Consider the following 15,064-nt stretch of genomic DNA (forward strand, 5'->3'; position numbering starts at 1 on the left):
AGAACTGGGGGCCACTACTTTTGCACGTCCTACTTTTCATTTTTTTATTTGTAAACACAATATCAAATGTTGGATAAATTTGGTTCCACTTCACCATTGTGTCTCACATGTTGTTGATTCTTGAAACATATTTTCAGTTTGTTATCTTTAAGTTGGAAACCTGAAATGTGGCAAAATGTCAAAAAGTTATGGGGGGGGGGGGGGGGGGCAATTCTTTCACAAGGCACTGTAACATGTAAGGAATTCATCTGTCTTATCACAGTTACTTTTTGCCTCAACCCTTTTGTAAGGTTGTGCTCCTCTGTTATGTGGAGTAGCAAGATTTTGAACTTGAGTAATTCACAGCTATCAAGTTTCTTGACACACCTTTGAGTGTGCAGAATAGAATTTGTTTCACAACGCTCAAAATGAGTGGTCCACTGACCAGTTTTTCAAACTTACCACAGTAAAATAAATGACTGGGCACCGTGAAATTCAGTGAAATCAAAGGTCACAATGCAGGTGTTATACCAGTCAGTGGACACACAGTCATGTGCTTTTTTCCCCCCTCTAGGTTCTAGCTGAAAGTGACCAGCTGAGAAAGGAGGCTGATGATCTAGGCCCTCGGGCTGAACTGGACCACTGGAAGAAACGAATGTCTCGCTTCAACTATCTTCTGGACCAGCTTAAGAGCCCTGATGTCAGGGCTGTACTGGGTGTTCTCCTGATGGCTAAATCCAAGCTCATAAAGGTCAGACTAGACTATTTTTTGCTGCTTTACTAGATCACTGTTTTGATTCTTTTTTGTTCATCCCATCAGAAAGTCAAACTCGTTTCTGTCACATTTTAATGTCTTTGATATAAATTTCAATGATTATTAATTTACTTAGATGTAGTCTCACATTCAAAGCAGTATGGATTTGATCTGTCCAGATATGGAGGGAACTGGACATCAGGATTACTGATGCAGCCAACGAGGCCAAAGACAATGTGAAGTACCTCTACAGCCTTGAGAGGTTTTGTGACCCTCTCTACAACAGTGACCCTGTAAGAAAAACTGTAATGTCTTGAAAGATGAAGAGGGCTGCTTAAATACGAGCAAAACACATTTACAATATTCATGTTGAAGAATCCTTAAGTTGTGAAAAAGAGGTTTTACAGAAAAACTGGTCTTCTACTTATAAAACACAACCTATGATTTTTTTTTTTCATCTAAGGTGGTCATGGTGGATGCAATCCCAGGTCTGATAAATGCCATCAGGATGATTCACAGTATTTCTCGTTACTACAACACATCAGAAAAGATTACATCGTTATTTGTTAAGGTGGGGTAGCTTTACTCAGTATGACAACAAAGAAGGATAATGATGTAATCACAAAGGTGATTTGGGAAAGAATTTTTACCTGCATTTTGGATATTGTCTTTATTCAAACCTTTCAATCCCTAATTTTCATGTTTTATTGATGAGTCAAACATTTCTGTTTGTGTATATTAAGTAAGTGGAGAAAAATATGCCATCACTAAAGTCCCTGTGAACAAATAATGGACTGAAGTCGTAATTTATAATGAGATGTGAACTGAAAAAAATCAGAATATTTTGGGCATCATTTATCAGCACTCAAACAAATTGCTCCTTTTCAGTTTTTGACAACCATGCTCATTTCCATATTTGCATTTCTCCATCCCCATCAATATCTTCAGGTAACAAATCAGATGATCACTGCCTGTAAAGCATACATCACCAATAATGGTTGTAATTCAATATGGGAGCAGCCTCAGCAAGTTGTAGTGGACAAAATCAAAGCTGCTATCCACTTGAATCAGGTACTGGGTTCTGCCTGTTGGCAGAATTATTTCTATTTTTATCAGCTGTCTCTTCTAATTTTCTGCATTTGCTTTGTTATCAAATGTGATTGTGAAGAGGTACTGGTTTTATTACATTTAACTGTATCCTCCAGGAGTACCAGCGACATTTCCACCAAACCAAGGACAAGCTGGAGCAAACTCCTTCGGAAAGACAGTTTGACTTCAGTGAAATGTACATTTTTGGGAAGTTTGACACATTCCAGCGACGACTCTACAAGATCTTGGAAATGCTGAGCACTATTTCCATCTACTCTGCCCTGCAGGAGTCAAAGATAGAAGGACTGGAGACCACAGCGACCAGGTTTCAAGTGGGTACATGTTATCTTACTCAACTGTTTGCTACTTGGAGCCTCTACAATATTGACTTTTATTGAGCAAGAATAATTTTTTTTCCCTCACAAAAACACCTAGAATAGTCACATAAAATAACAAGTTTATTTGATTTTATTACAATTGTGCGATTGGTCTAATATGTTTTTACATGAAAGTGTGCTGATGTCAGCTATCTTTTTTTGTTTCTGCTTCATTGAAACTTGCAGACTGCAGAAATGCAGGGAAAATGGGAGGTAAAGTCACATCACAGTCTTCAACCTGTAGTGAATGACTAATTTTTCATAGCTATCAGCAAGCAGTGGTAAAATTCACTGACCAGATATTTTACTAGTCTAAAACATCTCATAACTTTTTGACACTAATTGCATGGAACAGCAACAAAGAACTAATTCTAAACACGAATAACACACAATTATCTGTGCTATTTAGTGTTTAATACCGAAGCTTTTGCATGCTATCCTGTATACATGCTCACTTTCATCATTGTTCTCATGGCCAGATTAACTCAAATCAGAGGGAATTAGATTTGAGTACCTATCCTTTTGAAGAAACTGACAGTTTACTTAACATAATGCACTTTTGTTGTGGTCAGCTTTCAGTTTGGCATTCCATTTCCAGAATTGTTTTTCAAAAACTGCACTAACTCCCAGATGAAGGTTACAAGCTCTACATGTGTATGATGGCATTCAAAGCCCTGAAACACATTTGATCAAACCAAATGAGATTACGAGATTACATTCAAAACAGAATAGTCTTCCAGCTCAGGATTGACTGCAGCAGAGTAACAAAGCAACATTTTTAGGGGATGTAAACAGTCTAAATGTTTAAAAGCTATACTTTCATGTCTAACCATCACTGTAAATTTGTGTGCGACAGGCTATTGTACAGAGCATGAGAAAAAAACACTACAGTTTCCTTGACCAGAGAAGAACTGATTTTGATGTTGACTATGAAGAATTTTGCAAGAGTACTTTTGAACTTCATGTAAGTTAAATCTTCCTGCCACAACTGTTTAAATAAGACAGTGAGAAATACAAAAAACATTCTGTTTTTACTAAAGGTATGACCCAGTTTGACCCAGTTTGAGCCCTTTTGTTTGATTTCTAGTAACATTTAATTCGTATTAAAGTTCATTACCTGATGGACATATAATTTTATTATTGGTCTTCCAGAGCCAGCTGAGGAGTTTCATGGATAGCACTTTTGAAAAAATTCAAAACACAGAGAGAGCTCTAAATGTGCTGAAGAAATTTGAAAGGTACCATTCTTATTATCATATTATGTATACGATATTAATTCAATTTTTACTGTGTATTATTGCCTTCTAGTCCTGGAAAACTAACAGTTTTCTATCTGACCAGCTAATAATTATTAATTACATTTACAATAATTTATATGCTGCTATGAAAGTCAACATAAGACAGTTCTTATGTGACTATAATATAAATAAAAACCTATTGCTGTTTGTTTGTTTAATATCTTAGTTATTCTACTTTTCTATCACTGGTTGTGCTTTTCAGTTCTGAATAAATGCAATTTTCTGTATTTTGGACTCCTGTCAACAGACTGGGCATCCCAAACCTTGGAATTGAGGAGAAGTATCAGCACATTCTGCAGAACTACGGCCGGGACATTGAAATGGTCTCCCATATATTCATGATGCAGAAAGTAGACCCCCCCATTGGCCGGGACTTGCCCCCAGTGGCCTGCCGCATTATGTGGACTCGGCAACTCTCAAGCAGGATCCAAGGTCCCATGGATCTCTTTCAACAGGTAAACATATGTTTTCTGCCTTTATTAATTGGACCTTGGTGCATTTCTTTCCTACTGCATTTTCATCTGAGGACAGAGACTACGGTAACATTCTTCCCCTTAGCATTCTGGAGTTCTTTCCACACCAGAGGCCAAGAGAATTATCAGGAACTACAACAGGGTACAAGGGACCCTGTTGGAGTATGAGATGCTCTACCATCATAGCTGGATGGAAAAGGTAAGGGGAGAAGACAAATAATATTTGGCCATAGAAGTGTGTGTGTGTGTGTGTGTGTGTGTGTGTGTGTGTGTGTGTGTGTGTGTGTGTGTGTGTGTGTGTGTATACTGTATATGAATGATAAAAAAATAATGTATAACAATATTACATTTTTTAAAAAAGGCAAACATAATATTTTCAGTGCCTAACCCACCTCCATTCTCCCCACGTAGATGGAAGATGTCCGGGCTGGTCTGCAGGCTTCTCTGTTGGTCAGGTCTCCACATACAGGGGAACTGTTTGTGAACTTTGACCCAGAGATTCTGACCCAAATCAAGGAGGTGAACTGCATGACAAGAATGGGTTTAGAGATCCCACCCTTTGCTGCTTTGTTGCAGCAGAAACAGTACACCCTGAAAAAGAACTACAACAAATTACAGGTGATTATTATGTAGTTAAGCACATTTACTAATTAGAATTTTAAAAAGTCAATAGAAGATGCTGCAATTATGATAATGAGCCCCACACAACACAGACAAAAATTGGAAACAATTCCAGGACAACATGGTTTAGCTCAGCAGTTAAAAGTATGTTGTTGAAAGAAATTTTTATGTTATTCTTTTATGAGAAAATCAACTGTGTTTGTTGTGACTGAATACAGAAGCAATGTTTTCTTTCTTCAGTTGATGTTAAGTGAAAACACCAGAGTACAGGGAAAGATTCAGAGTGTTTTTGAACATCTGGCCATGCCGCACGTTGCTAAGGTAAGATGTGATAATATTAGAATTCATGATGCAAACATGAATTTCTTTAGATCTAAAACCACCCTTTTGACAATGAGTAAAATGGGGGGTTTTGTGCATTAGGTCATAGCATGAAGGGAAGATGGGACTAATTTGCGTAATTAGTCATTTAGAAATTGCATATAATTTTTTATGATGATAAAATGTCTATAAAGATACTTATGTGATGTGGCCATGATAATTCTAGCAGCTGTACCTGGGCTACAATATTTTTGTCTGTTGGTTTTGTCACACAAATAACAGCTAGATTTAACATGTAAGATGTGAATCCATAACAAAATTAGACTAACTCGGCAGGTGGATGAAGCTATACAGCCAGGTCTGACCTCCCTCAGCTGGACATCACTGAACATAGACAAGTACCTTGGCCGCATTGACAAAGCTTTGGGTAAGCAGATTAACTAAGTACTTGAAAATAAAGTAATTTGCTGAGTTTAAAGTGCAGTACATGACAATTTGTGTCATTTTTTTGTACAACCTTCTAACCTCCTTCTTCCCTTTATCTTGTTTATAGGCATGTTGTTATATTACTGCACACTCAGGTTATCAAACCCTACATTTGTTCTGTGTGTTGTCATCCCTCCAGCTGACCTGGAGCTGTTGATGGACAGGGTGAATGACTTAGTGGAGTTCAGGATAGATGCAGTGCTGCAGGAGATGAGCACATCCACGTTGTGTATTTTGCCAGAGGACGAACCAGTCACCTGCGAGGAGTTTGTTCAGACCACCAGGGTAAATCAATACGTGTTTCATATAAAAATGTAGTTTGTAGTAATACTTTTAGTAATTTCATCCATCTCAGTTATACAAACCCTTTTCTGTAGTCTTATAGTTCTCATGTGAATAACTCATTCACTGTAAACATTGACATTGATGTAAAAAGAATAGTGACTCATTGAGTCCAGTACTGGGTAGAAATTACATAAATAATTGGAAGCAATTTGAGTTTTGCTCTCAAATAAGTAGATTAAAAAAATTCCAGTTCATAAATACATATAATTATTGTTTGTTTGTTTGTTTGTTTGTTTACTCAAGGTACATTAAAACTGTCTACTGTACTAATGTTTTTAAGTTGTTGACAATATCATTGTGAATCCCTAAAGTTATGCTGCCCTGTACTATTTCACCAAAGCATTTCAATTTGAATATAAAATATACATATATACATAGGACCTGTGCATAAAGCAAGCCCAAAGTCTCCACACCAAGAGCTCACTAGTGGAGGAGGCTGCTAATGAACTGATCAACATGCTGCTGGAGTTTGACCACAATCAGGAAGAGGAGCTGGACAAAACTGAGGAAGGCACCTGCACAGAAAGCAGGACTATTGACCACAACAATAGTGAAGGTATGCCAACATTTTGTAATTTGTAATTTAATTTTTTTTTAAATTTGCAGTGGTACAGTTTAGGTGTATTTCACGTTTTAAATGAGAATAATCAAAGGGGAATCGATGCATTAGCAATTCATTCACGAAATGCATTATCTTTTGCATCTCAGGTGAAGATGAGGGCCATTCAGAGGGCCACCTCTTCTCCAGAAACACTCTGCTCCCTTCTGCCAGTGTTGGCCCGTCCTCTCCATTGGTGAGAAGAAAGAAAAAGAGGGACTTGGTGGAAATTATGGAGGAGGAAGCCCAGGAGCTGCTCTTGTACTTCAGCCATCGCAATGTGGATGCTTTGCTGAGATTGATACGCAACACCCTGGAGATGCTACGCAAGCGAATCCATAACTCTTTGCTCACACATTTCTTAGGTGTGTCTTATATTATTACTTTTTTGTTGTTAAGGATTTTGATTATCTTATCATAGGATGTTAAAATATTTCCAATACAACAGATCAAGCAATGTAAAAGCAATGGACTTTGGTGCACTTTGTTGATGTTTATTCATACACAAGCTAAATCATATTAAGCATATAATGTACACATGTGATCACATACAGAAATGCCTTGTCATGCTGTCCCACCATGTACATAAAACTAACATTTAACAGGCTAAATGAGACACACTACCTCAGTTTACTTCAAGCATATTGTGATTTGTGGCCCATTCAGTCACTTTCTTAGTATTGACTGTGAGTGGTTTCCTAATTAGACCATTAGTATTATGCAGGGTTTTGACATCTTTATCATAGTTTATCTCGCATTGATATAAGTATAAAGTCAAAGTTACAAATGCTACTTGTCTCTTGTCTTGGGTGAATTTTTTCTTCGATTGAAAGAGTTCAAATCTAACCAATGAGGGTGATTGTTGCCAGCTGAGTGAACTGAAGTTGTGAATTGTCCATTTTTGAATCATATTGAACTGGAATATCTCTTCTCTCACCTGTAGCTGAGAGTGATTTGACTAGTTGTGGCAAAAGCAATGATCAGCAGGCAATCTTCAGAGTCAATGTGATCCTGTCTATTCCTAACATCGCCATGGTCCCAGCATTGGAAGATGTCCAACAGGCTGTAAACCGGGCTGTAGAGTGCATTGTCAGTGTCACCAAAGGAGTCAGCCAGTGGAGCAAAGAAAGGATCTCCAAGGTTTGAACCAATTAACTAGTTTTTTCTATTATAATAATGTGACATATTGAATGTGTAAAATTATTTTATTGGATTTCTTTTATTGACTATTAAGGTCCTACTGATCAACACCTGATGTCTTTCCTTATATTGTCATCTATTTTCTAGAGGAAAATGAATGAAAGAAGGATGGCTGCTCTGAAACAGGACAGTTCTGAAAGTGAATCAGAGGATGGGGCAACAACATACAGGAGCCTGGTTGGTATGTGAGAAGGGGCGTCAAAAGTTCAGCAGTTTGCATATTTTATTCATAAGAAGTAACTTGCCCACATTTATCCAACACAGAGGTCAGAGGGCTGATTATTTGGAACTGCATCCCAATCAGTTAATAATCTAATCTTAAACTTTCATAGTTAAACAGAGCAATTTGAGCAAAACCTCATATCGGAGCAGGAACTAGATCATTAAGAAAAGGATTTATCAGTGGCTGTGGTGTACTGGCGTCCCGCCCAGAGCCCCCCCCCCCCAGAATAATAAAAGTTTAAAATACTGTATTGTACAAAAATTGTCATCTTATTTTAAATCATCTCACATTTCATCACTAAACAATTAAAATAATTCAACCACTTCATATCTGAACAATACCTAATCATTGCAATATGAGGGATGCTAGATTTATGCCAAGCTGTTAATAATATCTGAATCCTCCTGTCCAAACAACACTTCACTCCATCCCATATCCTCCAAACTCTTTTCAGATGGCAGTACTTCAGACATTTCAGCGTCTGTGATCCAGGCCATCCCATTCCAGGCTAGAAACTACCACAAGACTGTGTCTGAGAACAAGGAAATAGTCAAGCTAGTGTCCGTACTCAGCACCTCCATCAGCTCCAACAAAAAGGTATGCACCCTTCGTATTGAGAATGATAATAATTGATTCAATCGTAATTTGCTCAGCTTCATCATAATAATAAGAAGCGGAGAAGCACTGTAATTTGTTAGTTTGTTTCTTTGTCTCTGTGCAAGCACATTCATTGCAAATGGAGTCAGATAACAAATGATTCGCATCTTTGATTTGGCAAAACGTTTTACGCCGGATGCCCTTCCTGACGCAACCGTCTGTGTTTATCCGGGCTTGGGACCGGCACAATAAGACACTGGCTTGTGTCCTCTTGCGGCTACATTAGTCAGATAACAAATGTAATTTTTAATATTTTCATCTCTATTTAAAACCATTCTCTAATAAGGATAAATTCTTTTCCTATTTTCATTCGTTTGTTACATTTATGGTGTGAATTTAGTGTATAAGTTTTGTTTTATATTGCTGAGCAGGAGGTGATGACTGCTTTGGAAAGTTTTAGTCGTTACCATCACATTTGGAGGAAGGACCGTGACGACACCATGTGCAAGTAGGACTAACTGAAATACTAAAAATGCAATCTAAGTTTTCACACTGAGGACTATTTTCTTTTTCACAGATTCACTCAGGACAATCCATTGCTCTCTGAGTTTGAGAGTCAGATTCTTTTCTATCGGGATCTAGAGTTGGAGATAAAGTCTGAACCAGAATACATCACTGTAGGAGCGCTGGCTTTGTTTACAGGTCAGCTATCTTTAGTTATCTTTCTCTGCAGAAAAGGCAGCACAAAGACGATACTGACCTCCATCCATCTATCTCTGCATTCTTACTGTGTATGTATTTGTTTGCACCAGCGGATATGAAGATGTCCCTGACAGCTGAAACCAAGAACTGGATGGTGGACTATGGACTGTGCTGTAACAGGAAATATCGCTCAGAGATGGAACAGATCTTTGCTTTTGTCGATGAAGCAGGGAAGAAATTGAATCGACAAATTAAAGACCTGGATGACATTCGCATCGCCATGGCAGCTCTCAAGGAGATCAGAGAGCACCAAATAGCTATTGATTTTCAAGTTGGCCCCATAGAGGTAGCATAGCATTAGATCTTTTATAGCATTTACACACAGTGTGGACATGCTTAGATTTTTTTTGGTGTGGATGAGAGGATTTCTAATTAATTTTATGTACATGAGCGTCAGGCTTTGGGGATCATAAAAGAAATACAGGAATTGCAATGTTGACTTTGTGTACAGTATTTCATTTTAGATTAATTGCCAAAATGATGAGCACTGATCTACCAACATGAGAGGTAACATACTTTTTTTCTCTTTCACAGGAATCTTATGTAATGCTTCATAAATACGAATTGTCAGTGGCAAAAGAAGAGGCTGAGAAGGTGGATACGCTCCGTTACGCATGGGAGAAGCTGCTGTCACGCAGTACAGAGGTGCAGAACGAACTGGTGGCTCTGCAGCCCAACTTCAGAGGAGAGCTTGTCAGCAATGTGGAAACTTTTCTGGAAGACTGTAATCACTTTTACCTGGAGTATGAGAAGGTAAAATGACAAGACAAATAATACAAGACGCATATGGACACGTCTCTATGTAGGCTTAAAGTATTCACATCAGCGTGCAGTCATGTGTTACTTTCACTTCAGTTCAGTTTTGGTACAATAAATCACTTTTTGATTATCCCTCCCTCTGCACTTCTTTTACTTACATCTTCTTGTGTTTTCAGTCATAGTGACTGAGATTTAGGGAAAAGATGTGTGAGGAAAGTCTGGATGAATTTACTGGTGGTAATCTCAGGCAAAAGTTTTACGTCGGATGCCCTTCCTGACACAACCTTCTGTATTTATCCGGGTTTGGGACGGGCACAATAAGACACTGGCTTCTGTCCTCTTGCAGCTACATTTATTCCCAGATGCATCTATACACTTTTTCTTTTCTGATTTAGGATGGCCCGATGGTGGTGGGGCTAGCTCCTCAGGATGCCAGTGATAGACTCATCATGTTTCAGGTGTGTAACAGGCGATCTGAGCTGGGTGTATTAATCATATAATTTACTATTCTGTCAGTCAGGTACTGTGTGTGTAGCATTCTATTTATTTATTGTCCAGCTTCACAACAGAGATAGTGTAAATTTATTATTTTTTTGTTTTGTTGGTTTATTGTATTCATTCATTCTTTCATTCATTCATTCATTTATTCATTCATTTACTGTCATGTACCCCCTTTGTCTGCTCTCGCGAATTGCGAGATGCTGAAGCATATCCCAGCTACCTGGCGGCGTGAGGCAGGGTACACTCTGGGGGGTGATGCCAGTGCACCACAGAGCCTATTTTTTCTATATATACATGTATGTATGTACAGTATGTATGTATGTATGTATGTATGTATGTATGTATGTATGTATGTATGTATGTATGTATGTATGTATGTATGTATGTATGTATGTATGTATGTACTGTATGTATGTATGTATGTAGTGTATGTATGTATGTATGTATGTATGTATGTATGTATGTATGTATGTATGTATGTATGTATGTATGTATGTATGTATGTATGTGTCTGTCTGTCTGTCTATCTGTCTACCTACCTACCTATCCATCCATCCATCCATCCATCCATCCATCCATCCATCCATCCATCCATCCATCCATCCATCCATCCATCCATCCATCCATCCATCCATCTTTTTATTTATTTATTTTAGTTTTTAACTTACAAGTTGAAGAAATGTACTGTAATTTTAAGCTCTGTGTAGAATGAGGACACATATTATTGGGTCTACTGCCATTTTTTAAATTTCTACTGTTTAGAAATTTAAAAAAAAACTGCTTCAAAATCATGAAACCTTACTCATGTGATAATTATTTCCATTTTTCTGTTCTTTAGAATCGATTTGACAACCTTTTCAGGAAGTACATGACTTACACTGGTGGAGAAGAGCTGTTCGGACTTCCAATTACCCAGCATCCGCAGCTTTTGGAAATTCGGAAGCAGTTGGCTCTGTTGCAGAAGTTGTATGGGCTTTACAACAATGTCATCGAAACAGTCAATGGTTACTACGATATCCTGTGGGCTGACATCCACATTGAGAGGATCAATAACGAGCTGCTGGACTTTCAAACAAGGTACGTATATTTAACCTGATATAAGATTTTTTCTACATTTAAAGATTTGCTGGACCTCTAGTATTGCATTGGTTGTTTTTTCTAGAATGGTCTCAATTTATATTTTTGACCATAAAGATACACACAGTCTAGTTTCAAGAAGATTGAATGCAAGCAAAAACATTTTTCGTTCATAATTAATCCCCAAAATCATGTGTACATAAGTGTAGCTAGGACACTTGGCTACGTAGGAAGCGCAGATGTAAAAATGTTTTCCTCATTTTTCTGATATGATAATTTTCACACATACTAGTCAAGCTGCATTCATGTTACTGCAGGAAGTGAACATCATCAAATTTGTAGAATCATACAGATATAACTAAAGGATTAGAAAGTGTCAAAAAGGGAAAATTAAATGATTTTCATTAGTTTTTCTTTCTGTTTGCTTGTCCTGGAATTGTTCTATAAAATGAATTTTGAAAATTCTTCCATCAACGTTCCAAAAAATGTATTTTCCCTCCACCTTTATTTTTTCATTGTTCCTGGCGACAAGGGTTGATTTAGTAGTCATCTAAAGGAAATGTTAAGGGAATGGGGCCTTATAAACATTTAAGGTATCTCATCTAGAGGAAATAGTCATTATTTATGTCCCCTCTTTGTGATCTCTTGACAGTGTGAATCTGGTTTACACATCTAAGGGGTTTTAGCAGTTATAAGGGGAATATTTGATTACATCAAAGTTGAAGTAGGCGGAACCTTTCAGAAATGATTTTTACCAGTATTTCTGCAGAGTGTGTCCATGAAATGTTGTGGCATGTTTTTCAAAAGGACAGACATATACAGCTTTTAAAATTAGTCGGTTATAGATTGAATTTTTATTTTGTTAGGACAAGCATTTTCTCTGATTTTTTTAAATATTGAATTTAAAAAAAATAAATAACAGGTGCCGCAAACTGCCTCGAGCACTTAAGGAGTGGCAGGCTTTCCTGGACCTGAAAAAAACAATTGATGAATTCAGTGAGTGCTGCCCGCTACTGGAACTCATGACTAACAAGGCCATGATGACTCGTCACTGGAAGAGAATTACTGAGGTCAGTAAAACAAAGCCACATACAGTACATGCTGCTACAGTTTACGGTTATGGTCACCATCCAAATCTACTATTTAATACCTGTGGTCTTGACATTTATCATAAAAATAGACCTTAATTTCCACATTCTTAGTAATCTATCTGGTTTTGATGAAGGTGACCGGACATACATTCGAAGTGGAAAATGACACATTCAAGCTGCGCAACATTATGGAAGCTCCTCTGCTCAAGTACAAGGAGGAGATTGAGGTAAGAGTGAAAAGAAGGGAAACTACACCCAGAAAATTTGAGCATTGTAACTGATGGCAAATAAAGTTAACATACGTTGAAATAATGTGAAATACTAATTTTGTAAGTTAAATTTGATACATTTTTATAACAATTATGCATTAAGGATGTATTTGTCATCATATATCAATCAATTTTCAATCGAATATCGTTTATGTCGCGTCAATTCATAACAGAAATTATCTTATGGCACTAAGATCATTTCTATATGTAGGTTATCCCTACATATAGCACTGGTCTAAACTAGTCTCCCTGTATTTAATTCCCAAGTAAAGTTTTTTTTTTCTTTTCATTAAGTTAATTATTATGTCAACTGAGCTTGTGTCATGGCTGTGAAATACAGCTAGAGCCAACAGGCTCCAACAGATATGATAAAAGTTCTTGTTTACGTGGATACACATCACAGAGTCAGGGAAATCCCAGTAAGGTGGCAGAGAATCATAAATTTATGGTTCAGGCTTGTAAAAGCTAGAAGTCAAGGGTAGACATGAAGAAGGTGATCTGGAACCAAAAAACATGGAATAGTAGTAGATTGGTTGGATGTTCAGGTAATCCTGGTTTAAAGATTTTTTGAAGGGCACCAAAAATACCAAAATGACAAAAAGAAATTAATGGGACACAGCAGCAGAATTACAACTACTGTATGATTTTACTGAAGTAAAAACTGAACCCACCTACATATGAATATCTCACTGAAGTTAGTTCATGTTTTTTATATTTTTATACTGTTGATTTTGCTATGTGTGTTTATTATACAGGACATCTGTATCAGTGCAGTGAAAGAACGGGATATTGAGCAGAAGCTGAAGCAGGTGATTGCTGAGTGGGACAATAAGACTTTTACGTTCGCCAACTTTAAGACCCGTGGAGAACTGCTACTGAGAGGAGACAGCACGTCCGAGATTATTGCCAGCATGGAGGACAGCCTGATGATCCTGGGGTCCCTTATGAGCAACAGGTTTGTCACAAATCCAAAAAAAGAACATGTCCTTTTATGGGCCAACTGAAAGTCATCACAACATTGTGATTACTTCATTTATAAAAGCTGTTAGCTATGTGTAATATGATTTAAAGCTTACATACTAATCTAACTATTGTCCAGGTATAACACCCCATTTAAAGCTCAGATTCAGAAATGGGTTCAGAATCTTTCCAACACCACTGATATCATAGAAAACTGGATGACTGTCCAGAACCTCTGGATCTACCTGGAGGCTGTGTTCGTGGGTGGAGACATTGCCAAACAGCTACCAAAGGTATATTCTCTCATGGTGGACACGTGAAGTGTCACATTTAATTCTTTAATCTGAAATGTGTCGCCTGTGTTGCCAACAAATTGCCACTATTATATTGTCTCTGAACCATATTTAAACGGAATGTTAAGAGAATGTGCTTTGTTTGTATGTAGTTGATACACCAGATTTACTATCACAGTGATCAGCTGTTAAATATAAGCAGACTGAATAAATGTTGGGTAGAAAAAAAAAAGCTATTCATTTTAATTTGCATTAATGTTTTCTTGTATTTAAAGTCAGCTATATATCAGTTACACTGTAGTCCATGGCTACAACAGCAAATACCTCATGAATGTTGACATAATCAAATGAATAATTAACATTTTTTTAGGAAGCAAAACGTTTCTCTAACATCGACAAATCCTGGGTAAAGATCATGATGCGAGCCCACGAGATGCCCAACGTGGTGCAGTCATGTGTGGGAGATGAGACTATGGGACAGCTGCTTCCTCACCTCCTGGAACAGCTGGAGATCTGTCAGAAGTCTCTTACAGGGTAAGAAACAAGAACCAAAATACTTGTCACACTCACATTCTCCTCAGAAGTACACAAAGGTGGAAGTGCGAGTGGTTCAGTAATGACTGAAAGATAAGCAAGTACTGTGGACAGCTATTGAAAATCAGTCTATTTTCAAGGTCAAACTGCTTTGAAATATCCTGTTTAAAATTACATTTTTTTCTTTCTCCAAAAAGATATTTGGAAAAGAAGCGTCTTCTGTTTCCTCGTTTCTTCTTTGTTTCTGACCCTGCTCTTCTGGAGATCCTGGGCCAGGCCTCTGACTCTCACACCATCCAGAGCCACCTCCTCAACGTGTTTGACAACATCAAATCTGTTCGATTCCATGACAAGGTGAATTTTTCATGGAGCTCTGTAAAGTATTTTAAACTTTTTTGTTCTGACAGACCAGTATATCAGTACAATGGTGTTATTCAAATGTAGTGAAAATGAACTT

General features: G+C 37.5%; 1 protein-coding gene across 1 annotated transcript in view; it reads left to right on the top strand.

The window, feature by feature from the left end:
• Window positions 1–15,064, top strand: part of dnah5 (dynein, axonemal, heavy chain 5) — a 94,861-nt gene that overhangs the window by 15,745 nt on the left and 64,052 nt on the right. Inside the window, exons 7-37 of the mRNA XM_068323518.1 lie at window positions 554–730; window positions 913–1,026; window positions 1,197–1,304; window positions 1,682–1,804; window positions 1,939–2,154; window positions 2,386–2,412; window positions 3,056–3,163; window positions 3,352–3,437; window positions 3,745–3,952; window positions 4,056–4,169; window positions 4,382–4,588; window positions 4,832–4,912; window positions 5,249–5,339; window positions 5,538–5,683; window positions 6,122–6,299; window positions 6,452–6,706; window positions 7,285–7,481; window positions 7,629–7,722; window positions 8,219–8,361; window positions 8,793–8,869; window positions 8,939–9,063; window positions 9,174–9,409; window positions 9,658–9,876; window positions 10,278–10,340; window positions 11,222–11,460; window positions 12,383–12,530; window positions 12,686–12,778; window positions 13,576–13,775; window positions 13,920–14,073; window positions 14,444–14,607; window positions 14,805–14,961. Coding sequence (XP_068179619.1) covers window positions 554–730; window positions 913–1,026; window positions 1,197–1,304; window positions 1,682–1,804; window positions 1,939–2,154; window positions 2,386–2,412; window positions 3,056–3,163; window positions 3,352–3,437; window positions 3,745–3,952; window positions 4,056–4,169; window positions 4,382–4,588; window positions 4,832–4,912; window positions 5,249–5,339; window positions 5,538–5,683; window positions 6,122–6,299; window positions 6,452–6,706; window positions 7,285–7,481; window positions 7,629–7,722; window positions 8,219–8,361; window positions 8,793–8,869; window positions 8,939–9,063; window positions 9,174–9,409; window positions 9,658–9,876; window positions 10,278–10,340; window positions 11,222–11,460; window positions 12,383–12,530; window positions 12,686–12,778; window positions 13,576–13,775; window positions 13,920–14,073; window positions 14,444–14,607; window positions 14,805–14,961 — 4,548 coding nt within the window. The remainder of the gene's footprint in view (window positions 1–553; window positions 731–912; window positions 1,027–1,196; window positions 1,305–1,681; window positions 1,805–1,938; window positions 2,155–2,385; window positions 2,413–3,055; window positions 3,164–3,351; window positions 3,438–3,744; window positions 3,953–4,055; window positions 4,170–4,381; window positions 4,589–4,831; window positions 4,913–5,248; window positions 5,340–5,537; window positions 5,684–6,121; window positions 6,300–6,451; window positions 6,707–7,284; window positions 7,482–7,628; window positions 7,723–8,218; window positions 8,362–8,792; window positions 8,870–8,938; window positions 9,064–9,173; window positions 9,410–9,657; window positions 9,877–10,277; window positions 10,341–11,221; window positions 11,461–12,382; window positions 12,531–12,685; window positions 12,779–13,575; window positions 13,776–13,919; window positions 14,074–14,443; window positions 14,608–14,804; window positions 14,962–15,064) is intronic.

This window comes from Antennarius striatus, chromosome 9 (genome assembly GCF_040054535.1).
Source record: "Antennarius striatus isolate MH-2024 chromosome 9, ASM4005453v1, whole genome shotgun sequence".
In the NCBI taxonomy this organism is placed as follows: Eukaryota; Metazoa; Chordata; class Actinopteri; order Lophiiformes; family Antennariidae; genus Antennarius; species Antennarius striatus.